This window comes from Oncorhynchus mykiss, chromosome 16 (genome assembly GCF_013265735.2).
Source record: "Oncorhynchus mykiss isolate Arlee chromosome 16, USDA_OmykA_1.1, whole genome shotgun sequence".
Lineage (NCBI taxonomy): Eukaryota > Metazoa > Chordata > Actinopteri > Salmoniformes > Salmonidae > Oncorhynchus > Oncorhynchus mykiss.
In genome coordinates this window covers 24,207,934-24,235,041 of record NC_048580.1, presented here as the reverse complement: position 1 = coordinate 24,235,041, position 27,108 = coordinate 24,207,934, and the positions used below count along the sequence as shown (strand labels likewise).

The window sequence follows — 27,108 nt, the reverse complement described above, 5'->3', positions numbered from 1 at the left end:
GACATCCACAAATGAATACATATCATACGTAAGGTAACATATCATACTAAGTGGAGTGTCTCTGATTTACGTACAGAATAATGTGAAATGCTACTAGACCAGCTTGAGCTGTTCCACCAGTGGTCTGAAGCAGTCGGCAAATAACCAGCGTTTTCAAGTGCAACTTTACGAACGATGGTTTTGGTAAACAGTTTGGAGATTAAACAATGCTCCTACGAAGGTTCGAATGATGAAGTGAGCCTTAAGATGCTTTCGGGAAACCGAGCCCTGGTCTGGAGCACCCCTGGCCTCTAGCAAGATGGCCAAGGGGCAGCGCCACTCTCACTACTCTTTGCCCTCGTTGTGGAGGTGTAAGACAGAGTAAGAACAGAATACACTATTACCACTTTTATTTGCAAATAGAAATCATTGTTGTACAAGACTGAATTTTGTCTGTAAATGTCAAGGTTCAAAGGGCAAAGTCAGTCCATGAAGTTAGACAAGATAGGGGCAAACCAAATGTAACATATTATAATGTCCATAAACATTGTGTGTAAAGTTTATCCAGCACAGGTTTAACGGTCCAAAAGAGTAAGAAAATCGTCTTCACTGAAGGAGTGGGCATTAGATGCCTGTGGATTTACAATCTGTTGTTCCATTATTGTCGAAAGACTTGAGTGATTTTTTGTCTAAGTCTGGAGGGAAAGATACTGATTTCCACCATGTCAGGGGTAGAGAATGTTGACAAGACAATCAGTTGAACTTAGTTTCTAACACATAGATAGATGTCCATTATAAGAAAGCAGAAGTCCTCATATGATTTTAAATACCCATGTCGCTGTAGCTGTTCAGTGGGTTACCAAACAATAGTTGTCATTTGTCATTTTCACAGATTGCCTGTCTCCTAAAATGACTATGTCAACAAATGACATTCACTTTCGTAGAGAATAATATTCCTCTCCACGGTTGCAGTGCACAACACACACGTCTCCATTTTCCGGTCGAGTTCACCTCCCATAATGCCGTTCAGATGGTCTTCCCTAACAAGAAGTCAGCGTACTCCTTTCTGCGTAGTACGCGGTGCATTTTGAACGTGTTGGGCGAGGTGTTGGAGAAGGCCATCATTTGTTTACGCAGTTCCTTGAATGCACCCTCTGCCACCATCTGCACTCTCATTGGTCCGATGCTGCCTTTGAACCGGAACGACTTGTAGACAGCCGAGTCCTCCTGGACACACTGGTCCAACTGGTGAACAGGTGCAGGTGGGGTGTGTGTATATTTTTGTTTGTATGTGTGTGTGAGCAAGCGAGAGGGTATTTTAGAGTATGTGTGAAAGAGAGGGAGTTAGAGATTGAGAAAGAGAAGAGGGGCAAAATAGAAGATATTTCAGGAGCAATATATTTTCCATTGTAACCACACAACCGAAACAAGTTATGGCATACGTTCTCCAGGAATTGGCATAAAACAGAAAGAAATGTACGCCAACTCATGTTGACAGGTACTGAAATGAAACAAGTGAAACTGAACACAAAATGTTTCCTTACCTTGTAGCGTTGCTCCTCTGTCAGGTTCCTCACCCCCTTTAGCTCCACAAACACTTGATAGTGAGGATCAGAACCTCCACAAGACTCTCCTGCAACAGATACATGATGATCAACCACTGCACAAATCAAGCTGGAGCCAACATACAATATGCCATATCTTCAATGGTCTAATCCCCCTATGAGTAAACATCCAATCATACGCTTCCAGTAAAACTTCACCCCAGCATCACTCTGGGGTGAAGTTTCCCCTAGGTACAGATCTAGGATCAGAATTCCCTCCCCCATTCCTAACTTTAACCATTAGAGGGGGGAAAAGCAATACTGACCTAAGATCAGTGTCTAGGAATAACTTCACCCTACACCAATTGGCACTACTACAAAAGCAAGTAGAGAGCCGTCTTACCCATTATGGCGCTCTCTGCGCAGCAGTAGTCAACTAGCTGAGCCCCGGGCCACTGGCTGATGGCTCGCTTCAGAGCCCCCAGAAACATCACCTCAGACACCTTCTCCCCCCGCACGCTCAGCATCTGACCCCGCCTACACACACAGGTCATGCACATAAACGAACACACACACAGAGGCACAAAAACCATCCCCTCAGCATCTATCCCCATCAGAACACAGGTATTCTCACAAACCCAAGTACGTACAGATAAGGTACACACCGGATGCAGTACTGTACCTGTATTGAAATTCGACAACTGGACACTGATTGTGGAAGCCAACCACTTTTACTATATCTCCCATACGATATCTATGAGACAAAAAAAAAAAAGAAGAGCTATCCCTGTCAAATCACATATCAGTCAACACAAATGCAGTGCTTGGAAAACAACAGGAGGAGCTTCAGTTAAAGGGATAGTTCACTCAAATTACAAAATGTTATATTTGTTTCCCTACCTTGTAAGCAGTCTATGGACAAGGACAGAGTGGAATCCACACGTTGTTTTTTACACTTAGCCACTGCAATTTTTTGCCAACTTTAGCATTTTTCAAACCAAAAACCAATAGAAGTCAATGTAGCCAATAATGACAAGTTTTAAATCTCATGCCCAAATCATCTTAAGGTCTCTGAAAGGGATTGTGACGTTGCTCAGTAACTTGGTTTGAAGTTACATTAAAGTCTGATTCTTCATAAAACGTAATGATTTTCCCAAGCAAAAATGGAAGTCTAAATACCTGATATTAGCATGTTTTAAAGTATAATGATGTTTTACCTGAAGAGTCCGGATGCGTTGGTGACGACCAGCTCATAGCTGTGTCCCTCCTGCACTTCCTCCATGAGAAGTGTGTGTTTCTCAGGCGTCTCCTGGTCCAAACTGGCCTCTGGGAGGAACTCACAGAACATGGAGCGAGGACACAGCAAGTACCTCCTCCGCTCCTCCTCAGGCCACAGGTTCACCCCAATCAGACCTGCAGGGGCACAGGGATGTTAACACAGAGACATAACGTAAGAGTGCAGGAACACAGAGACACATATAAAAGAGACACAGATACACACGTGTAGTACCATCTAAATTATGTTCTGTACTTGACTTGGTGCTCACCGGAGCTGAGCACTGGCACCTCAGATTTACTACTGCTTGAGCCCCTGCACCTCTTTAGCCGATTAGCTCAAAAGTATTGTGGAATTCCTGCACCTAAATATATTATTTTATTTATTTAACAAGGCAAGTCAGTTAAGAAAAAAATATTATTTACAATGCCGGCCTACCAAAAGGCCTTGTGCGGGGACGGGTTCTGAGATTAAAAAAATATAAATAAAATATATGACAAAACACAAATCACTACAACAGAGACAACACAACACTACATAAAGAGAGACTTAAGACAACAACATAGCAAGGCAGCAACACAACATAAAAACAACATGGTAGCAATACAACACATGGTACAAAGATTATTGGGCAAAGTCAACAGCACAAAAGGTCAAGAAGGTAGAGACAACAATACATCATACAAAGCAGCCACAACTGTCAGTAAGAGTGTCCACGATCGAGTCTTCGAATGAAGAGGTTGAGATAAAACTGTCCAGTTTGAGTGTTTGTTGCAGCTCGTTCCAGTCGCTAGCTGCAGCGAACTGAAGAGAGGAGCGACTCAGGGATGTGTGTGTTTTTGGAATGTGACTGGCAGAACGGGTGTTGTATGTGGCGGATGAGGGCTGCAGTCGATATCTCAGATAGGGGGGAGTGAGGCCCAGGTAGGGGGTAGTAAGAGGGTTTTATAAATAAGCATAAAATCAAATTGAATTTTATTTGTCACAAACACATGGTTAGCAGATGTTAAAACCTGTTAGGGCTAGGCAGAATACTGCCCCCTTTGGAGGAATTGCGTGCCCATAGTAAACTGAAGAAAAAAAAAATCGGTCCAAAATTGCTAATATATGCATATAATAATTATTATTGGATAGAAAACACTCTAAAGCTTCTAAAACTGTCTGTAAGTATAGCAGAACTCACAGGGCAGGCAATCTCCCAAACTAGTTTTGGGATCATGAAAGTTGGGGCAACTTTGACGCCATCGCCCCCACCCTTCCCAACCAGCTATGGATCTGGAGACACGTTCTATGTCTTCCACTAGATGTCCTCATTCAGTACAGCATTTAATTGTTAAAATCCTGCGAGTTTTGACCCTTTGGGAGGGAATTGAGTGCGTGTCGGGAGAAAATATCTGTGCGTTAGGGCGCGAATTGGACACAGTCATTCCTTTGTTCCAGCTCGCCTGAGAAGAAGTAACATTGACCGGTTGAATTGAGAATTGTTTTGTACGTTTAGAACATCCTAAAGCTTGATTCTGCACTTAGTTTGACCAGTTTAGTCGACATATAATATGTAATTTTGAAGTTTTGATGCGCAACTTTTCGGGACCAGAGGAAATTTTGGGTGCATTTCAGCTGAAACTGCTAGCAGATGCTAATACAAAGACACACGACTTGAAACCAAACTATGTTTTGGGTAAGTATGACCCCTTCCACTACATTTTGAATGAAGACCATCAAAGGTAAGGGAATATTTATGTTGTAATTTTGTGTTTCTGTTGACTCCAACATAGCGGAGAAATATTGCTTATGTCTGAGCGCCGTCTCAGATTATTGAATAGTGAGCGATTTCTGTAACGTTAAAAAGAAATGTGACAAAGCGATTGCATTAAGAAGCAGTGTAACTATATGTAGAACATGTATATTTAGTCAAAGTTTATGATGTCTATTTTTGTTATCTTGCGGCGCTATCTATAATTTCTCCGGACATTTTTGAGTATTTTCTGAACATGAATTCAATGTAAATGGACATTTATGGATATAAATGGCATATTATTGAAAAAAAAAATGTACTGTGTAACATGTCCTATTACTGTCATCTGATGAAGATTTTCAAAAGGTTAGTGAATGATTTATTTTTTAATCCTGCTTTTATAATTTTATATTTTCTGGGACAAAATGGCTGCCTCTTGTCTTTGTTTCGGTGGTGGTCTAATATAAATATGTGGTGTGTTTTCGCCGTAAAACATTTAAAAAATCTGACATGCTGGGTAGATGAACAAGGTGTTTATCTTTCATTTGAGGTATTGGAATTGTTAATGTGTGGAGGTTAAATATTTCTAAGAATATTTTCGCATTGCCTGCGCCACGGTTTGAGCTGAACGGGAGGGGGGGGGGGGGGGCGTTCCCTGAGAGGGACACCTCGCTTTAACAGGTTGCGAGTGTAAAAATGCTTGTGCTTCTAGTTCTGATAGATTACTTGTTAGGTATTACTGCACTAACAATTCCCCCAACAACTGCCTAATACACACAAATCTAGAGGGGTGAATGAGAATATGTACATGTAAGTATATGGATGAGCAATGGTCAAGCGGCATAGGGAAGGAGCAATAGATGGTATAAAATACAGTATATACATGTGATATGAGTAATGTAAGATATGTAAAATGATTAAAGTGCCATTTTTTTTATAGTGCATTGTATAAAGTGACTAGTGATCAATTTATTAAAACTGGCCAGTGATTGGGTCTCAATGTAGGAGGCAGGCTCTCGGAGTTAGTGATTGCTGTTTAGCAGTCTGATGGCCTTGAGATAGAAGCTGTTTTTCAGTCTCTCGGTCCCAGCTTTGATGCACCTGTACTGACCTCACCTTCTGGATGGTAGCGGTGTGAACAGGCAGTGGCTCGGGTGGTTGATGTTCTTGATTATCTTTATGGCCTTCCTGTGACATTGTGTGCTGTAGGTGTCATGGAGGGCAGATAGTTTGCCCCTGGTGATGCATTGTGCAGACCACCACCCTCTGGAGAGCCTTGTGGTTGATGGCGGTGCAGTTGCCGTACCAGGCTGTGATACAGCCCGACAGGATGCTCTCGATTGTGCATCTGTGAAAGTTTGTCAGGGTTTTGGGTGACAAGCCAAATTTCTTCGGTCTCCTGATGTTGAAGAGGTGCTGTTGTGCCTTCTTCACCACACTGTCTGTGTGAGTGGACCATTTCAGTTTGTCTGTGATGTGCATGCTGAGGAACTTAAAACTTTCCACCTTCTCCACTCCTGTCCCTTCGATGTGGATAGGGGAGTGCTCCCTCTGCTGTTTCCTGAAGTCCATGATCACCACCTTTGTTTTGTTGAGCAAGAGGTTGTTTTCCTGACACCAGTGCCCTCACCTCCTCCCTGTAGGTTGTCTCGTCATTGTTGATAATCAAGCCCACTACTGTTGTGTTGTCTGCAAACTTGATGATTGAGTTTGTGGCCATGCACGCCTCCCAGTCGTGGGTGAACAGGGAGTACAGGAGGGGGCTGAGCACACACCCTTGTGGGGCCCCAGTGTTGAGGACCAGCGAAGTGGTGATGTTGTTTCCTACGTTCACCAACTGGGTCTGCCCGTCAGGAAGTCCAGGATCCAATTGTACAGGGCGGGTTGAGACCCAGGGCCTCCAGCTTGTTGATGAGCTTGGAGGGTACTATGGTGTTGAATGCTGAGCTGTAGTCAATGAACATTATTCTTACATAGGTATTCCTTATGTCCAGATGGGATAGGTCAGTGTGCAGTGTGATGGCGATTGCGTCGTCTGTGGACCTGTTGGGGCGTTGTGCAAACTGAAGTGGGTCTAGGGTGGCCGGAAAGGTGGAGGTGATGTGATTCTTGACTAGCCTCTCAAAGCACTTCATGATGACAGAAGTGACTGCTACGGGGCGGTAGGCATTTAGTTCAGTTATCTTTGACTTCTTGGGTACAGGAACAATGGTAGCCATCTTGGAGCATGTGGGGACAACAGACTGGGATAGGGAGCAATTTAATATGTCTGTAAGCACACCAGCCAGCTGGTCTGCGCATGCTTTGAGGATGCGGCTAGAGATGCCGTCTGGGCCAGCAGCCTTGCGAGGGTTAACACGTTTTACTCACGTCAGCCACGGAGAAGGAGAGGTGCAGTCCTTGTTAGCGGGCCGCGACAGTGGCACTGTATAATCCTCAAAGCAGGCACAGAAGGGGTTCAGTTTGTCTGGAAGCGTGATGTCGGTGTCCGTGACGTTGCTGGATTTCTTTATGTAGTCCGTGATTTCCTGTAGACCCTGCCACATGTGTCTCGAGTCTGAGCCATTGAATTTGCGACTCCACCTTGTCCCTGTACTGGCATTTCACTTGTTTGATTGCCTTGCGGAGGGAATAGCTACACTGTTTATATCGAGACGTATTCCCAGACCTCTTTCCATGGTTAAATGTGGTGGACCGCACTTTCAGTTTTGCGCGAATGCCGCCATCCATCCATGGTTTCTGGTTAGGGTAGGTTTAAATAGTCACAACATCTCCAATGCACTTCTTTATAAAACGCACTCACCGAGTCCACGTATAAGTTGATGTTATTCTTTGAGGCTGACCGGAACAAATTCCAGTCCACGTGATCAAAACAATCTTGAAGCGTGGCTTCCAATTGGTCGGACCAGTGTTGAATGGTTCTTGTCACTGGTAGGTCCTGTTTGAGTTTCTGCCTATAAGACAGAAAGAGCAAAATGGCGTCATGGTCGAATTTGCAAAAGGGAGGGCAAGGGAGGGCTTTGTATGCATCGCGGAAGTTAGAGTAGCAGTGGTCGAGGGTATTACGCATGCATGTAGCGCAATCAATATGCTGGTAGAATTTAGGTAGACTTGTTCTCAAATTTGCTTTGTAAATCCCCAGCTACAATAAATGCAGCCTCAGGATGTATGGTTTCCAGTTTGCATATAGTCCAGTGAAGTTCCTTGATGGCCGTCTTGGTGTCTGCTTGAGGGGTAATGTACACAGCTGTGACTATAACTGACGAGAATTCTCTTGGTAGGTAAAATGGCTGGCACTTGATTGTAAGGAATTCTAGATCAGGTGAGCAGAAGGACTTGAGTTATTGTATGTTGTTATGATTACACCATGAGCCATTAATCAAAAAGCATATACCCCCGCCCTTCCTTTTCCCAGAGAGGTGTTTATCTCTGTCGGTGCGATGCACGGGGAAGCCCGGTAGCTGAACCGATTCTAACAACATATCCCATGTTTTCGTGAAACAGAGCATGTTACAATCTCTGATGTCTCTGGAAGGCAACCCATGCTCGAATCTCATCTACCTTGTTGTCAAGAGACTGGACATTGGATATATACACTCGGGAGCGGTGTGCGATGTGCACGTCTATGGAGCCTGGCCAGGTGGCTGCTTCGTTTGCGGCATCATTGTTTTGGATCGCCAACTGGACTTCGCTCCATTGTCCTGGGTGGTGGTCCGAACAGAGGAACCGCTTTGGGAAAATCGTATTCTTGGTCGTAATGTTGGTAAGTTGACGTTGCTCTTATGTCCAATAGATCTTCCCATCTGTATGTAATAAGACTTAAGATTTCCTGGGGTAACTATGTAAGAAGAAATACATAAAAATAAAAAAATACTGCATTGTTTTCTAAGAACTCGAAGCGAGGCGACCATCTCTGTCGGCACCATGCTAGTAATCAACCAGTCTTGCGACGGGTATACAGAGGTGACCAGTTTACAGAGGAGTATAGAGTGCAGTGATGTGTCGTATAAGGAGCAAATCTAATGGCCGAATGGTAAAGAACATCAATCTGCTCGAGAGCACCCTTACCTGCCGATCTATAAATTATGTCTCCGTAATTTAGCATGGGTAGGATGGTCATCTGAATCAGGGTTAGTTTGGCAGCTGGGGTGAAAGAGTCTAGATTTAACTTTAGCCTGCAGCTTTGATATGTGCTCAGAGAAGGAGTGTACCATCTAGCCATACTCCCAAGTACTTGTATGAGATGACTACCTCAAGCTCTAAACCCTCAGAGATAGTACTCACACCTGTGGGGAGAGGGGCATTCTTCTTACCAAACCACGTGACCTTTGTTTTGGAGGTGTTCAGAACAAGGTTAAGGGTAGAGAAAGCTTGTTGGACACTAAGAAAGTTTTGTTGTAGAGCAATTTAACACAAAATCCGGGGAGGGGCCAGCTGAGTATAAGACTGTATCATATGCATATAAATGGATGGCAGAGCTTCCTACGGCCTGAGCTATGTTGTTGATGTAAATTGAGAAGAGTGTGGTGCCTAGGATCGAGCCTTGGGGTACTCACTTGGTGACAGGCAGTGGCTGAGATAGCAGATTTTTCGACTTTATACACTGCACTCTTTGAGAGAGGTAGTTAGCAAACCAGGCGGAAAACCCCTCAGAGACACCAATACTCCTTAGCCGGCCCACAAGAACGGAATGGTCTACCGATATCAAAAGCTTTGGCCAAGTCAATAAAAATAGCAGCACAATATTGCTTAGAATCATGGGCAATGGTGACATCATTGATTACCTTTAAGGTTGCAGTGAAACATCCATAACCTGAGTGGAAACCAGATTGCATACCCAAGAGAATACTATAAAACAGTACTGGCACCCAAAATGAGTACCGGCACCTATTTAAGTCTAAATCAAGCACTGATTATGTTATGGTCTTTGCTATAATTTTGGCTTCAACCAACTACCACACTCGCATGAACACACATGCACATGGAAGAGGTAGACACACAGACAGGGCCACTGTTACATTGTCATTCTCAATAGATGAAGCCTGTATACTCTTGATGTCACAAGGTGATGAGTCTCCTGTGCACCCACCCTCAGTGGCGGCGTAGAAGGGTGAGTAGAAGGGAATCCCCTGGCAGTAGCGCTCCCGCAGCATCTCCCCATAGATCTGATTAGATCCAGAGTCCACAGCCAGCACCAGGTTGAGCTGGGGCCAGAGGCGCCGCACGATGCCCACAAAGCCCTGCTGGAAGTGGGTCCGGAGCTGGGTGGCGCGCTCCGGGTCTGGCTTCATCTGGCCCTCCAGGCTGGCCCTCACCCCTGGCTCCAGGGCCAGAGCAGGGCTGACTCGACCCAGCTTGATGTCCTCCACCAGCTCCTGCCAACGCTCCTGGGGGGGGGGGGGCAGAAGATGGCATTATCAAATATAAATAATTACACAGTAATAAGAGTGCTGCAATGGAGGGTTATCCTATGTGCGCTTTACATAAGAGTATAACTATACAGTATTTACACAATATAGTAAACCAGCTTTCCCAATCCTGGCATGTGTGTTCATCTCTAGCTACAGTACCTGGAGGGCACTGAAGGCATAAAAGACAGTGGAGGCGAAGTTGGACTCCAGGGTGCCCACGCTGGGGTCTTTGAGGGCAAAGAGGAGGTGCAGGTAGAGGGTGTCTCTCTCACTGGGCACCTGGAAGGGAGGTTGGCACCATAATTATAGTAATATAGAAGTGTGTTCAAGTTCAAAAAGGCACAATGATAACTTTTGTTTCCCTGTTAATCTTAGTAGCATATTTACACTTTACAATTTGAAAAACATGTTGTTTTCAACAGCATTCTGTTTCTTCCCCCGTTATGCCCTTGAGCAAGGCACGGACCTCTTGTTTATTAGAAATGAAACGGAAGAAAACTGAAAAGACATACTACATGAACTCCAATAACAAAAGCGTTTTCCTTTCCGTTGCAAAACGTTTTGCTGCAGTGTGCCCTTATGAACTCAACCCTGGTGCCAACCCTACCTGGAAGGCAGGTGCGGGTGTGGTGTATAGGTTGAGCATGTGGCGGGACGAAGCCGGGGTGGAGGAGTTAGGCCCAATGGGGATGCCTGCCTCAGACTGGCGAAAGGTGGGCGAGTAGAAGAGCTTGGTGGTGCGCTGGAGGCTGTCGCTGGCCGGGAACGCACGCCGCATGGCATCCAGACACACAGCCACGCCCTGGGGTGGAGGAACACACACACACACAGTGAGAGTGTCAAGAACACACAAACATAGTCATGACCAAAATAAAAAATGGTCATCCTCTCTTCCTATAAGCACAGTATTTACAATTGGATAGGTGAAAGCTTTGATTTCACCACTACATATGCCAACAAGTCATGATAGCTAAGGAAAATTGTCATTGGGGCTAATAGGGAGCATTTCCACTGACTGACCTGTAGGAAGAACTCTGTGTTGGTGTCCTTGGTGCTCAGCAGCATGGCGCTGGCCCCAGATGTACCCGATGTCATGGCTAAGATAAGGGGTTTCTCAGCTATGAGGACCTTCTCTTCTCCAGCCGCCACTCGCGTCACCAGCTCACGATAGTGCTCATACGTCGTCACCGGGTGACGTGTACGAAAGGCCTCACAGTCTGAGGACACAGAACATTGTCTGAATTGTACACTGAACAAAAAATATAAAAAAGCAACAATCTAAAAGATTTTACAGTTCAGTTAGTTCATTTAAGGAAATCAGTAAATGTAAATAAATTCATTAGGCGCTAATCTATGGATTTCACGACTGGGAATACATTTATGCCACGCATTATCATGAAAAACATGAGGTGATGGCACCAGAATGGGCTTCAGGATTTCGTCACAGTATCTCAGTGCATTCAAATTGCCATCGATAAAATGCATTTGGTGTTCGTTGTCCGTACCGTACGCCTGACCATACTAGAACCCCGTGTTATGTTCGAGACCACTTCAATCGAAACCGATTCAAGACCAAGACTGGAGCAAACCGAAAGACCGATGTCATTCTTCTGTGAGCTGCTCCATCCCAAAACCAGTTGAGCGCTGCACACGCTTGCTGCTTGCAGATGATATTTTGCTGAAACTAGGCTGTGTGTGCGGTGCCCATGTGAATATATTTCACGTGCTTTACGACTGTGTAGGGTACTTTGTGCATGATTTCTCTATTGTACTACATAATTGATAAGTCATATACATCCACTACACTACTTTGATACGCATATCAGTAGGGATTAAGAAGTGAGTATAAGCAATGCCCACTGGGAAAAAAAAAATGCTCACTACACCACTGGCCCTTTGTGTTTTATAAAAAGAGAAGATAATACACAACACAGAGGACGAGAGTTCAATAGAGTACTAAAGGTCAAGAGGACTAAAAGTCAATAGAGTACTAATGATCCATGGAAATAGTGTTTTTTCTGTAATGGGGGATTAATGATCAATGGGTCAGAGACATGGGAGGAGTTTCACTCAGGGACTCATAGCTACATTGCAAGTTCTCATTCGTCCAAATTGTTTATACATTGAGCCTGAAATAGGATACTTGTTATTTGGCCATTGGCCTAGTTGTATTGCAAGGAATTCTAATTGATCAACCACAGGCTAGGGCTGGGTTATAAAACTACATCCCGTGCCTTTGTTCTGTGGAAAGAATCACTAAGGACAGGGGAGAATGAACATCTACCTCTCAGCATAACATCTGTGATTTGTCCTCTTTGAATAAACCTATTTTCTTCCCCCTGATTTGCTTTGGGGTCTGTGTTATTGAAGAGTAACAACTGCTAACAATATTAATGTTTCAAGAAAGGAGTTTATATATTTGGCCTGGCGAATCGGTTTTATGCGCTGACTGAATGGAAGCTGAGAATTATACGTTTTTTTTTTACTCTAGATGGTCTGGGCAAGAAACTATGAGTCCCCATATCTCAGACTGGCCAAAAAAAAGAAAAGATTAAGATGGGCAGAAGAACACAGACACTGGACAGAGATATGGCTTTTTCTTTGCAACTCTTCCTAGAAGGCCAGCATCCCAGAGTTGTATCTTCGCTGTTGACGTTGAGACTGGTGTTTTGCGGTTACTATTTAATGAAACTGCCAGTTGAGGACTTGTGAGGCGTCTGTTTCTCAAACTAGACACTAATGTACTTGTCCTATTGCTCAGTTGTGCACTGGGGCCTCCCACTCTTTCTATTCTGGTTAGAGCCAGTTTGCGCTGTTCTGTGAAGGGAGTAGTACAGAGTTGTACGAGATCTTCAGTTTTTTTTGGCAACTTCTCGCATGGAATAGCCTTCATTTCTCAGAACAAGGATAGACTGACAAGTTTCAGAAGAAGGTTATTTGTTTCTGGCCATTTTGAGCCTGTAATTGAATCCACAAATGCTGATGCTCCAGATACTCAACTAGTCTAAAGAAAGCCAGTTTTATTGCTTCTTTAATCAAGACAACAGTTTTCAGCTGTGCTAACATAATTGCAAAAGGGTTTTCTAATGATCAATTAGCCTTTTAAAAGTATAAACTTGTATTGGCTAACACAATGTGCCATTGGAACACAGGAGTGATGGTTGCTGATTATGGGCCTCTGTACGCCTATGTAGATATTCCATAAAAAATCTGCCGTTTCCAGCTACAATAGTCATTTACAACATTAACGATGTGTATACTGTATTTCCGATCAATTTGAGGTTATTTTAAAAGGACAAAAAAATAGAATTTCTTTCAAAAACAAGGACATTTCTAAGTGACACCAAACTTGAACGGTGGTGTATCTTTAATGCCTATTGATGAAGGTATCTTCCATATCAACGAGAATTAATAATAAAAAGGTTAAATTACTACACACCTTTAGCAGTCTTTGCCTTTAGGGTTAGCTCCATGTTGAAGCACGTGTTTATGGAAGACAAACGGAAGACCGAGGCGGCCACTTATGCTAATTAGCTATCTAGCATTACCATCTAGCATGCGCCGAACACCTGTGTGTAACAGAAGGAGGCCGCCCGAAATATATTGTAACTGAAAAATACTGTCGCCTGAAACTGTGATAAAGCGGGTTAAAACAGTCTACACTAAGAGTATGTTTTGCATTTGTGAAATTATTTCATTTTTGATGTGATATAAAAAGGACTTTATTTCTAGAATTGTGTAGCAATCGAGAATCCATTAACGTTTAGATGGAGTATTTGAATGGCTCTGGCAGCCAAAACAGTCTACCTCTGGAAAAACAAATGCCTTTGCAGGCTGTATGATTTTAGCCTACTTATGCCACGATTTTGCCTACCCAGACCAAATTTCCACGTCGTAGACAAATTCTTAGGTTGTAAACAATTGTCAGACGTCTTGGCTCATTCACTGTGACATGGTCTAAGTCTGCAAATTAAGTACCGGTACATGCGGTCGTAGGCTCTGACAAAGTGTCAGAACCTTTTTGCCTTTATTGTGTAATGTGGTTGGTGTTGCGAGTCGATCCGAGAACGGTGAAATTGCGGCTTGCAATTCAGGGCACTCCTGCATGTGGGCATTCTTGCATCTGCAGGAACCTCTCTTTATACTTTGATTGGTCGATTTTTATGCTAGGACAGGAAGAAGCCATTGCCGCTCCAGTACAGTAGGTGGTGTTAATCCACAATAACGTTGGGGGCCAGCTGCTGATGAATTCGGGGGCGGGGACGACAATGGTAGCTAGCTAGCCGTACACCAGTAGACAGTGTCCTTCGCCTCCGGGGCACTGTTTTCTGTTAACTACAGCGAGGGAAGGTGTTCGGCATGCGGGATATTCTAAGCTAGCACATGTGTGCTAGCTTAGCCAGCTAGTACGGTACACAGCAGGTGGAAGGTGGGGGCTAGGGCGAAAACTGTGCCTGACAGGCAGGGGCTAGGGCCACACCATTTGTTAACTAGCACGCTAGCTAGCACACGGTGTCGCCCTAGCCCCCGCCAGTCAGGCACAGTTTTCTCCGGTATGTACGAGAAGGGGGTGACACTGTATGCTAGCTAGAAAGTTAGCACACATGTCGCTAACAAGCAAGCTAGCTAGTTAGTTAGCACACGGTGTCGCCCTAGCCCCTGTCAGGCACGGTTTTCTTAGGTACATAGGAGCGGGCGATAACGTGTGCTAACAAGCAAGCTAGCTAGTTAGCGAGCACACAGTGTCACCCCCAGCCTGTCAGACATGGTTTTCTCCGGTACAACACGGTGTGCTCGCTAGCTAGTTATAACAAGGTGTCACTCCCGCCTGCTGTGCTAGCGGGAGGCGGGGACGACCGGTAGACAGTTTCCTTCACCACTCCTTCCCTACGGTCAGGCAGATACAGGAATGCCCACATGCAGGAACGCCCTTGCGGGCTGCAGATCCCAGTGACTATGTTATTAAAGTGTATAGATAACTTAATGCACAGTCACTTGAATAACTCTACCTACATGTACATATTACCTCAATTAACCAGTGCCACCGCACATTGACTCTGTACTAGAGGTCGACCGATTAATCGGTCTATTTCTGTGTGTTATTATGTTAAAATTAAGTCTATGATTTGATAGGGCAGTCTGACTGAGCGATGGTAGGCAGCAGCAGGCTCGTAAGCATTCATTCAAACAGCACTTTCATGCGTTTTGCAAGCAGCTCTTCGCAAGCACTGTGCTGTTTATAACTTCAAGCCTATGAGCCTAATGGCTGGTGTAACCGATGTGAAATGGCTAGCGGGGTAGTTAGCGGGGTGTGCGCTAATAGCGTTTCAAACATCACTCGCTCTGAGATTTGGAGTAGTTATTCCCCATTGTGGAGCGATGGGCAATGCTGCTTCGACTGTGGCTGTTGTCGATGTGTTCCTGGTTCGAGCCCAGGTATGGGCGAGGAGAGGGACGGAAGCTATACTGTTACACATACTATAGTGCCTATAAGAACATCCAATAGTCAAAGATAAGAAATACAAATGGTAGAGAGAGAAATAGTCCTATAAATACTATATTAACTACAACCTAAAACCTCTTCCTTGGAATATTGAAGTCTCATGTTAAAAGGAACCACCAACTTTCATATGTTCTCATGTTCTGAGCAAGGAACTCAAACGTTAGCTTTTTTTTCATGGCACATATTGCACTTTTACTTCTCCAACACTTTGTTTTTGCATTATTTAAACCAAATTGAACATGTTTCACTATTTATTTGAGGCTAAATTTATTTTTATTGATGTATTATATTAAGTTAAACTAAGTGTTCATTCAGTATTGTTGTAATTGTCATTATTACAAATCAAATTTAAAAAAAAATATATATACAGTGGGGCAAAAAAGTATTTAGTCAGCCACCAATTGTGCAAGTTCTCCCACTTAAAAATATGAGAGAGGCCCGTCATTTTCATCATAGGTACACTTCAACTATGACAGACAAAATGAGAAAAAAGAATCCAGAAAATCACATTGTAGGATTTTTAATGAATGAATTTACAAATGATTGTGGAAAATAAGTATTTGGTCAATAACAAAAGTTTCTCAATACTTTGTTATATACCCTTTGTTGGTAATGAGAGAGGTCAAACGTTTTCTGTAAGTCTAAGACTTTCAACTCCCTCCAAAGATTTCCTATGGGGTTGAGATCTGGAGACTGGCTAGGCCACTCCAGGACCTTGAAATGTTTCTTACGAAGCCACTCCTTCGTTGCCCGGGCAGTGTGTTTGGGATCATTGTCATGCTGAAAGACCCAGCCATGTTTCATCTCCAATGCCCTTGCTGATGGAAGGAGGTTTTCACTCAAAATCTCACGATACATGGCCCCATTCATTCTTTCCTTTACACGGATCAGTCGTCCTGGTCCCTTTGCAGAAAAACAGCCCCAAAGCATGATGTTTCCACCCTATGCTTCACATTAGGTATGGTGTTCTTTTGATGCAACTCAGCATTCTTTGTCCTCCAAACACGACGAGTTGAGTTTTTACCAAAAAGTTATATTTTGGTTTCATCTGACATTCTCCCAATCTTCTTCTGGATCATCCAAATGCTCTCTAGCAAACTTCAGACGGGCCTGGACATGTACTGGCTTAAGCAGGGGGACACGTCTGGCACTGCAGGATTTGAGTCCCTGGCGGCGTAGTGTGTTACTGATGGTAGGCTTTGTTACTTTGGTCCCAGTTCTCTGCAGGTCATTCACTAGGTCCCCCCCGTGTGGTTCTGGGAGTTTTGCTCACTGTTCTTGTGATCATTTTGACCCCACAGGGTGAGATCTTGCGTGGAGCCCCAGATCGAGGGAGATTATCAGTGGTCTTGTATGTCTTCCATTTCCTAATAATTGCTCCCACAGTTGATTTCTTCAAACCAAGCTGCTTACCTATTGCAGATTCAGTCTTCCCAGCCTGGTGCAGGTCTACAATTCTGTTTCTGGTGTCCTTTGACAGCTCTTTTGTCTTGGCCATAGTGGAGTTTGGAGTGTGACTGTTTGAGGTTGTGGACAGGTGTCTTTTATACTGATAACAAGTTCAAACAGGTGCCATTAATACAGGTAACGAGTGGAGGACAGAGGAGCCTCTTAAAGAAGAAGTTACAGGTCTGTGAGAGCCAGAAATCTTGCTTGTTTGTAGATGACCAAATACTTATTTTCCACCATAATTTGCAAATAAATTCATTAAAAATCCTACAATGTGATTTTCTGGATTTTTCCCCCTCATTTTGTCTGTCATAGTTAAAGTGTACCTATGATGAAAATTACAGGCCTCTCTCATCTTTTTAAGTGGGAGAACTTGCACAATTGGTGGCTGACTAAATACTTTTTTGCCCCACTGTATGTATGTATGTATGTATGTATGTATGTATATATATAAATAAATAATTTAAAAATATTTAAAAATATATTTTAAATATATATATATATATATATTTATTATTTAAAAACATATTTTTATATATTTTTTAATATATATATATATATATATATACTTTTTTAAAATTATTTTAAAATCGGCCGATTAATCGGTATTGGCTTTTTTTGGTCCTCCAATAATCGGGATCGGTGTTGAGGCTCTGCATCTGTCCTCGTGCTCCTAGACCTTAGTGCTGCTTTTGATACCATCGATCACCACATTCTTTTGGAGAGATTGGAAACCCAAATTGGTCTACACGGACAAGTTCTAGCCTGGTTTAGATCTTATCTGTCGGAAAGATATCAGTTTGTCTCTGTGAATGGTTTGTTCTCTGACAAATCAACTGTAAATTCCGGTGTTCCTCAAGGTTCCGTTTTAGGACCACTATTGTTTTCACTATATATTTTACCTCTTGGGGATGTCATTCGAAAACATAATGTTAACTTTCACTGCTATGCGGATGACACACAGCCGTACATTTCAATGAAACATGGTGAAGCCCCAAAATTGCCCTCGCTAGAAGCATGTGTTTCAGACATAAGAAAGTGGATGGCTGCAAATTTTCTACTTTTAAACTCAGACAAAACAGAGATGCTTGTTCTAGGTCCCAAGAAACAAAGAGATCTTCTGTTGAATCTGACAATTAATCTTAATGGTTGTACAGTCGTCTCAAATAAAACTGAAGGACCTCGGCGTTACTCTGGACCCTGATCTCTATTTTGAAGAACATATCAAGACTGTTTCAAGGACAGCTTTTTTCCATCTACGTAACATTGCAAATATCAGAAACTTTCTGTCCAAAAAGGATGCAGAAAACTGTATCCATGCTTTTGTCACTTCTAGGTTAGAATACTGCAATGCTCTACTTTCCGGCTACCCGGATAAAGCACTAAATAAACTTCAGTTAGTGCTAAATACGGCTGCTAGAATCCTGACTAGAACCCAAAAAATGGATCATATTACTCCAGTGCTAGCCTCCCTACACTGGCTTCCTGTCAAGGCAAGGGCTAATTTCAAGGTTTTACTGCTAACCTACAAAGCATTACATGGGCTTGCTCCTACCTATCTCTCGGATTTGGTCCTGCCGTACATACTTACACGTACGCTACGGTCACAAGACGCAGGCCTCCTAATTGTCCCTAGAATTTCTAAGCAAACAGCTGGAGGCAGGGCTTTCTCCTATAGAGCTCAATTTTTATGGAATGGTCTGCCTACCCATGTGAGAGATGCAAACTCGGTCTCAACCTTTAAGTCTTTACTGAAGACTCTTCTCTTCAGTGGGTCATATGATTGAGTGTAGTCTGGCCCAGGAGTGTGAAGGTGAACGGAAAGGCTCTGGAGCAACGAACCGCCCTTGCTGTCTCTGCCTGGCCGGTTCCCCTCTTTCCACTGGGATTCTCTGCCTCTAACCCTATTACAGGGGCTGAGTCACTGGCTTACTGGTGCTCTTTCATACCGTCCCTAGGAGGGGTGCGTCACTTGAGTGGGTTGAGTCACTGATGTGATCTTCCTGTCTGGGTTGGCGCCCCTCCCCCCCTTGGGTTTTGCCGTGGCAGAGATCTTTGTGGGCTATACTCGGTCTTGTCTCAGGATGGTAAGTTGGTGGTTGAAGATATCCCTCTAGTGGTGTGGGGGCTGTGCTTTGGCAAAGTGGGTGGGGTTATATCCTTCCTGTTTGGCCCTGTCCGGGGGTGTCATCAAATGGGGCCACAGTGTCTCCTGACCCCTCCTGTCTCAGCCTCCAGTATTTATGCTGCAGTAATTTATGTGTCGGGGGGCTAGGGTCAGTTTGTTATATCTGGAGTACTTCTCCTGTCCTATCCGGTGTCCTGTGTGAATTTAAGTATGCTTTCTCTAATATTCTCTCTCTCTCTCTCTCTCTCTCTCTCTCTGAGGAGGAGGAGGAGGAGGAGGAGGACCTGAGCCCTAGGACCATGCCTCAGGACTACCTGACATGATGACTCCTTGCTATCCCCAGTCCACCTGGCCGTGCTGCTGCTCCAATTTCAACTGTTCTGCCTGTGATTATTATTATTTGACCATGCTGGTCATTTATGAACATTTTAACATCTTGGCCATGTTCTGTTATAATCTCCACCCGGCACAGCCAGAAGAGGACTGGCCACCCCACATAGCCTGGTTCCTCTCTCAGCCCATACACGCCGCAGCAGACATGTTGGACCCCAAGTATGCTGGCAAGAGCATCCTGGTGGAATGGACTTTGTGGATCTGAGGCTCTTTCCCCTGTTGCCTCCACCGTCCTCCAAATCCCACCAACATCAGCCGCCTCAGAGGGCAACTGGTCCTTGTTTGGGAACACACACACCAAAGCACGCAACAGGCTGACCAATACAAGGGTAGAAAAATTGGTGGCCATCCAGGCAAATTTGAGTCTTTTGCGCCTGACAACGAGCTATCCTCAACAAGGTAGGAAAGTAACTGTGAAGATGAGGCCTCAGAGTCTGATATTCAAAAATTGGACATTGAGGAAGTCCAGGGAGAAGACATGGAAGCCTGAGAGGAAGACAACCAAAGCTTTAGTTTCTAGACTATCATTTTACAGATGTATTTTGAAAACGTTATTGGGAGATGCGATGGATAATGGGGGATCATTCAATATTCCCTTTCTTTTGTTGTTCAGTGAAATCATCCCATGTGAAGAGTCAACTCATTTAATTAAAGTTCAATTTGTAACTACATGTTTTTATTTCTATTGGAAGGATTTAATCATTTCCAATTATGTCTACTTATGATAAGGTAAAATGTTTATGTTTCTGTCTCCATATGAAATTGTAAATATATCCAATGCAAAAAACATCCTACATTTAAATGGTATTAATATTAATTTGCATTTATTTCCAATAATTCCCATATATTCCCGTTAATTCCCAAGGAAGATTTCCACCTCTGAGTATTTCCCAAAATGTGCAAGCCTACCGGTCACACCCACTGGTGTAACACTGTGCGCTAACTAGCTTGATAGTTAGCTAGCTAACAAACAGAGTCAATCCTGCCCCCTGCCTGCTGTGAACCGGAGTCCTCTTTAGGACTAGCTGGCAAAGCTAACACACAGTGACGTTTGCTACAGCCTGCCAAACACCTTCCCTCGCCGTTGTTAACATAACTGCGGGAAAACAGTTGCCGACAGACGGGGTATATTTTAAATTAAGGACAGGCAGGAGGCTGGGGTGCTCCAGTACAGTAGTTGGCGTTAATGCACAATAATGTAACGTTGGATGCCACAGATGAACACAATTGAAGATGGGGCGGTGGCAGCTAGCTAGCCATACACCGATGGACAGTATCCGTTGCCCCACCCCTTCATCTGAGGGGTTAATCCGCAGCTGGCATCCAACGTTGTGTATTAACGCCACCTACTGTACTTGAGCGCCCCTGTCTCACGCCTGTCCCAAGTTAAAAATGGACCAATTAGAAGTATAAAGAGGGCAGATGCAGGAATGCCCAGAATTGCGGTGCAAATGCACCCTTTTCTGAGCTGCTGGCACATGCACAAATCAAATACACTGCTGCAGTTGACGTTGCCTATATCGGCTGACCAGTCTCGCAAACCAATCGCAGAATGTGACTGCAGAACTGACACAAATCATACTACCTGGCCAGGTTGGTTGCTAGTACGATTTGCGTCAGTTCTGCCGTCAACCAACCTGGCAGAACTGACGCAAATCGTACTATCTGGCCAGGTTGGTATCAATATTTTAATTTGGTAACATCAAGACGTAATCGTAAAAGACTGAATCCGATTTACTGTCTGAAAAGGCTTTAGTAATGGTAGGCTCATCTGAACTACTTTTAAAAGACTACATTCTTGGGCTAGCCTACATCATACAATTTATTGCAATTTGAGGAAATGTGATGTGAGTTATCGCAAGCATGTCATCAGAGCATAGAGGCAGTCAATCACTTAGCAAAAAGTTACATCACTGGCATAATGACCTTACATCACAAGCTTTTGCTGAGGTCGAATATGCTGAGAGCAGAACGTGCACGGTCATTGTTGGGCTATATTGTGCAAGTGAACAAATGTGCATTATTATGCAAGTGTATTATAATAACGTGGAATGATTACCTTTGATTGAGCTAAAATCATACTGCTTTCCATAACATGTGTCAGCGTTCTTGCGCAGGCGCTTTAGAAGAGTTTCCTCTTGAACTTGCCGTATATTCAGCGTATCGGCTTCCAGTTTCCCTCTTTGCCGCTTACCCAGCCAACCCACAACCTTCACGGCAAAATACTGGCTTAGCAGACTGCTCAAAGTCCGGTTCTCTCCTTTCACTTTCGAGCTTATGTCCCTCCAAAGCAGCGCCATTCCACCCAGAGACAGGACTCCAAGCACACTGGGCAAAGGACGCAGCATCCCGAGGAGCTCTGTTACACAAGGTGGAAAGCACAGAATCGGTCACGCGAGAGCGCTGTTGGTCTACACACATCCATAACACCCAGTCGATAAACATGATCAATCTACATACGTCAGAAATAGCAATAGGCTGTTCATATTCCATTAGGTTGTTTTTGAACATAGACTAAGAAGTTATTTTCCCACCAAGAACGGGAAGTTTAATGAACAAATCTTTAAAACGGGCTATCACCATGGAAGCGCACATACATCACCGCTAGGCTATCAGTTCAGTAGTCCAAGCAATGGTTCACTTCAAATATTCATAATGTAGCTTACCAAGACTTTGTCCAGTGGCTATAATAATGGAGAGAATTGTAATGACTAATGCACAACGAATAAATTTCGAGGGCCCTAATACAGCCATCGAACTGATCAACTCATAAATCATTTCAAAATAAGATTAAAAGGTTTTCGTTCACGTTAAAGCTGTCAATTTGTTAACTTTAACGAATGGAAAAGCATTTTCCAGTCCGTTAACTAAGTTTAAAACATGAGGATTCTTCACTTTGCAAGATGTTTTAAAGCAAGAATTTCACTTCCTTGTTTCGACCGGTCACCAAAGATGTTCTATTATATAGACAAGATGGTCGAGTGGCCACTAACAATGGATATACATTTCGTCAAAGATAGAAGGGAGGCGAGAGCAGATGGGACCTTTCTAGCAAAGATTTTTACATCTAAACTATCCGTGATTCTAGCCAATGAGAGGGCAGATACGCATGTCAGGCACAACTGCAATATAGTCGTTTTTTTTAAGTTACCGAAATGCCACGGTCGTCCACGTATATCAGTTCATTCGTAACAACCTAACATTTACGACACTTATATTCGATAAAATAAGCCTCACATAGCAAATTAGTAATTACATTTTTTGTTGACCTCCATACAAAAATTCCTCACTTCATGTTCTTATTTGTGTAGATGCATTTTGGGCGGAGTATTACCCCTCTCGCTTCGCCTCTTCCTCTCTGCTGATTCTTCTTCTTCTTCTTCTTTGAAGTTTATTGGCAGACTACAACATGTAAACTGTTTTGCCGCCACCTACTGTACTGGGTAGTGAACGAGAAAATAAAACAATCCATTGCGGGTAGAAGGCGGAGAAAACGACATGCAAATACAAACATAGACACATCCCACTCCTTCAGTCACAGTCCAATCCAATCTACATTTGAACGGCAGCAAATGTCTCTCCACTTACTCTGTCTTGCTACTTATGGCTGCTTTTCAACCAGTGCTTGCAGTGTTCGTGTTGGTTGGATTCTAGGTGTCAAGAACATGGCTGTTTGAAGGTTAAATTACGAGACAGAGGCACCTGGAGAGACATCGGACCCCAGCCCAGCAGTCACAGCAGGAACTTCTGGGTTCCTGACATTCTCATCCTCCGTGGTGTCAGCAGGAAACCTGGCCTCAGGGCAATGCCTAGCATTTGAGATGTAAACTTGATACCCCCCCATTTAGTATGATATGTAACGTTATATTACATTACAAATGGATTAGTGGTCGTACGATATCATAGGAATTGGAGGTAGAGGTATTTTCGTATGCCAAAATTGAAATCCGAATGTAACGGATGTGAAATAGCTAGCTAGTTAGTGGTGGTGCGCGCTAAATAGCGTTTCAATCGGTGACGTCACTTGCTCTGAGACCTTGAAGTAGTGGTTCCCCTTGCTCTGCAAGGGCCGCGGCTTTTGTGGAGCGATGGGTAACGATGCTTCTTGGGTGACTGTTGTTGATGTGTGCAGAGGGTCCCTGGTTCGCGAGGGGACGGTCTAAAGTTATACTGTTACACGAACCTAATTGTATCTGTAAAATTCCCATCCAAGACTGACAGCAACCAGTAATTTTCACCCCAAAATTAATACCGATCCGATTTAGATCTGAGGTATACCAGATCCCAGTGGCAATTTTAGCATGTAAATCTTGGTGGGGCAATCAACATATATATTTTTTTACATGCATGCCTGCATTAATTGCACCATAACTGCCCACAAACTGCTAGGGCCTACATAAAGCTGTGCCAACAGCAGAGCTTTCCTTTCAGCACCATGGAGTGAATCCTTACCACTGCTACACCTGGCTATCAGCGGAGCTTAGTCTGGCAGCAAAACAGTTCATTCAGCCACATTTCCTGCTTTTTTAAAAACCATAGCTGACATGGCTGACTTGCTTCAACAAATGTGGTTACTCCTGACTCCTTGTGGATAAGAACTTATTTCTCCTTCAATAATAACAAACGCCAAAATGAGTTTGGACTTTTGAACCATACACAAACATTATTACATTTATGTTCAGTAAATTCATAATGTTTATTCTTATATCAATAACACTTAGCGCTAAGTAAAAGCAAGTATAAGCAAATGAGCTGTGACGAGGTAGGCCTATTCGTTCAGCACTTTCAAAATGGACACCGAAAGAAATTCAGATAGATGTAGTTTGGATAAATTCAGCGAGATGTTGAGGCCTTAACTTTACTCTTCTTTAAGTCACCACAGAGAGAGAGCGAGAGTAAGAGAGAGAGAGAGACTCGGTTAGCCTACCATTTGAAGTATTTTATTAGGCCTATGTGGTCTAAAAAGGAAGGAAAATACAATCATGAGGATCCACTTTTATGTACAATATACCAAGGCACAGATAGCACATTGCACAAACACAACAACCCTTGCAATATCAACTGAAATTACATGGGTTTATTACTGAACTTTTTTTTGAAAACATATATTTGAACGGGAATAAGACTGTCACTGGCAAACATGGTTCCCGACTCAACAACATTATATAGTATCTCCTCCTTGTCAAGAAAAGCACATGAGCTAATTATAGTACACAAAGTAAGCAAAACAATAAATAAATTCCAACATTGCCTAAAATGATGAATAAGATACTAATAAGATAGACCTACAGTGCCTTGCGAAAGTATTCGGCCCCCTTGAACTTTGCGACCTTTTGCCACATTTCAGGCTTCAAACATAAAGATATAAAACTGTATTTTTTTGTGAAGAATTAACAACAATTGGGACACAATCATGAAGGGGAACGACATTTATTGGATATTTCAAACTTTTTTAACAAATAAAAAACTGAAAAATTGGGCATGCAAAATTATTCAGCCCCTTTACTTTCAGTGCAGCAAACTCTCTCCAGAAGTTCAGTGAGGATCGCTGAATGATCCAATGTTGGCCTAAATGACTAATGATGATAAATACAATCCACCTGTGTGTAATCAAGTCTCCGTATAAATGCACCTGCACTGTGATAGTCTCAGAGGTCCGTTAAAAGCGCAGAGAGCATCATGAAGAACAAGGAACACACCAGGCAGGTCCGAGATACTGTTGTGAAGAAGTTTAAAGCCGGATTTGGATACAAAAATATTTCCCAAGCTTTAAACATCCCAAGGAGCACTGTGCAAGCGATAATATTGAAATGGAAGGAGTATCAGACCACTGCAAATCTACCAAGACCTGGCCGTCCCTCTAAACGTTCAGCTCATACAAGGAGAAGACTGATCAGAGATGCAGCCAAGAGGCCCATGATCACTCTGGATGAACTGCAGAGATCTACAGCTGAGGTGGGAGACTCTGTCCATAGGACAACAATCAGTCGTATATTGCACATCTGACCTTTATGGAAGAGTGGCAAGAAGAAAGCCATTTCTTAAAGATATCCATAAAAAGTGTTGTTTAAAGTTTGCCACAAGCCACCTGGGAGACACACCAAACATGTGGAAGAAGGTGCTCTGGTCAGATGAAACCAAAATTGAACTTTTTGGCAACAATGCAAAACGTTATGTTTGGCGTAAAAGCAACACAGCTGAACACACCATCCCCACTGTCAAACATGGTGGTGGCAGCATCATGGTTTGGGCCTGATTTTCTTCAGCAGGGACAGGGAAGATGGTTAAAATTGATGGGAAGATGGATGGAGCCAAATACAGGACCATTCTGGAAGAAAACCTGATGGAGTCTGCAAAAGACCTGAGACTGGGATGGAGATTTGTCTTCCAACAAGACAATGATCCAAAACATAAAGCAAAATCTACAATGGAATGGTTCAAAAATAAACATATCCAGGTGTTAGAATGGCCAAGTCAAAGTCCAGACCTGAATCCAATCGAGAATCTGTGGAAAGAACTGAAAACTGCTGTTCACAAATGCTCTCCATCCAACCTCACTGAGCTCGAGCTGTTTTGCAAGGAGGAATGGGAAAAAATTTCAGTCTCTCGATGTGCAAAACTGATAGAGACATACCCCAAGCGACTTACAGCTGTAATCGCAGCAAAAGGTGGCGCTACAAAGTATTAACTTAAGGGGGCTGAATAATTTTGCACGCCCAATTTTTCAATTTTTGATTTGTTAAAAAAGTTTGAAATATCCAATAAATGTCGTTCCACTTCATGATTGTGTCCCACTTGTTGTTGATTCTTCACAAAAAAATACAGTTTTATATCTTTATGTTTGAAGCCTGAAATGTGGCAAAAGGTCGCAAAGTTCAAGGGGGCCGAATACTTTCGCAAGGCACTGTATATAAGCAATTGAGCAATATAATAATATAACAATTGAGATGTACAAGCATAAGGGAACGATGAGCAGATAAGAGGCAATCCGTAATTGCGATGAAGACATTAACGAGCAAGCTAAGATGGACATGGTCAATATAACTATTTGTTCAGCACTTTTAAAATGTAATGACATAATTCAGAACATGGGCCGTTCTTACAGTATTCTCCCTGTAAACCAAGTCAGAACCGTAGGATAAAAAAAGGGGCATGTAAGCAGACACAGAAAGCTCTTACAATATTCGATGATGACATTTCTCTAAAACAGGCTATAGGCTAAATGTGCACCACCAAGTCAGAACAGTAGGCTAAGTTCTGGGGATCAAATTATTAGGGTGAGGCACATGGGCTACTAACAGCTTACTACATAACATACACTTTGTATAACTTTCTTAGCTACAGTATACATATCTCCCTGGCATATTACATAATTTATGCAGCAGCATACAATACATTTTTGGACTCACCGTTGTTGTGCTGTCCTCCCTTGAACAGGAAGTTGGCGCGGTGGTCCTTCTTGTGGGCAAATGTTGTCATCAAACTTTGCCATCAAAATCTGTCATTCTCTGGATTTATAGTGCTTTCAAGACAACTGGGAACTCGGAAAAAAACAAGGTTGAATCATGACGTCAGTGATCTTCAGGTCGGAGCTCTAGAAAGAGGCACGAGTTCCCGACTTTTCAAAACCTATTTTCCCAGTCGGAGCTCGTATTTTTCCAGTCGGAGTTCCCAATTGTCTTGAACTCAC

General features: G+C 43.2%; 1 protein-coding gene across 4 annotated transcripts; it reads right to left on the bottom strand.

Annotated features, from left to right (window-relative positions):
* Positions 1–372: 372 nt before the first annotated feature.
* ghdc (GH3 domain containing) lies at positions 373–22,863 on the bottom strand. Of its 4 annotated transcripts, none has more exons than XM_021565314.2 (11): positions 22,753–22,863; positions 21,478–21,777; positions 10,966–11,162; positions 10,553–10,747; positions 10,105–10,224; positions 9,624–9,921; positions 2,741–2,936; positions 2,206–2,277; positions 1,927–2,060; positions 1,524–1,612; positions 373–1,224 (listed from the first exon to the last, which is right to left on the bottom strand). In XM_021565314.2, the coding sequence occupies exons 2-11, from the start codon at positions 21,764–21,766 to the stop codon at positions 1,006–1,008; spliced, it is 1,809 nt and encodes a 602-aa protein (XP_021420989.1). In that variant the 5' UTR covers positions 21,767–21,777; positions 22,753–22,863; the 3' UTR covers positions 373–1,005. The 4 variants fall into 4 exon arrangements, with proteins under 4 accessions (XP_021420989.1, XP_021420990.1, XP_036802474.1 ...); XM_021565315.2 differs by having other exon boundaries at positions 22,675–22,798; XM_036946579.1 differs by lacking the exon at positions 22,753–22,863 and adding an exon at positions 22,709–22,730.
* Positions 22,864–27,108: the final 4,245 nt, after the last annotated feature.

Bases quoted from the DNA above. Each gene is read 5' to 3' on its own strand.
- ghdc (XM_021565313.2), bottom strand. From the start codon at position 22,196: ATGATTTATGAGTTGATCAGTTCGATGGCTGTATTAGGGCCCTCGAAA. The intron at 21,778-22,084 runs GTAAGCTACATT...CTTGTGTAACAG, and splicing joins AGCCACTGGACAAAGTCTTG to AGCTCCTCGGGATGCTGCGT. The intron at 10,225-10,552 runs GTAGGGTTGGCA...CCTCCCTTCCAG, and splicing joins CACCCGCACCTGCCTTCCAG to GTGCCCAGTGAGAGAGACAC.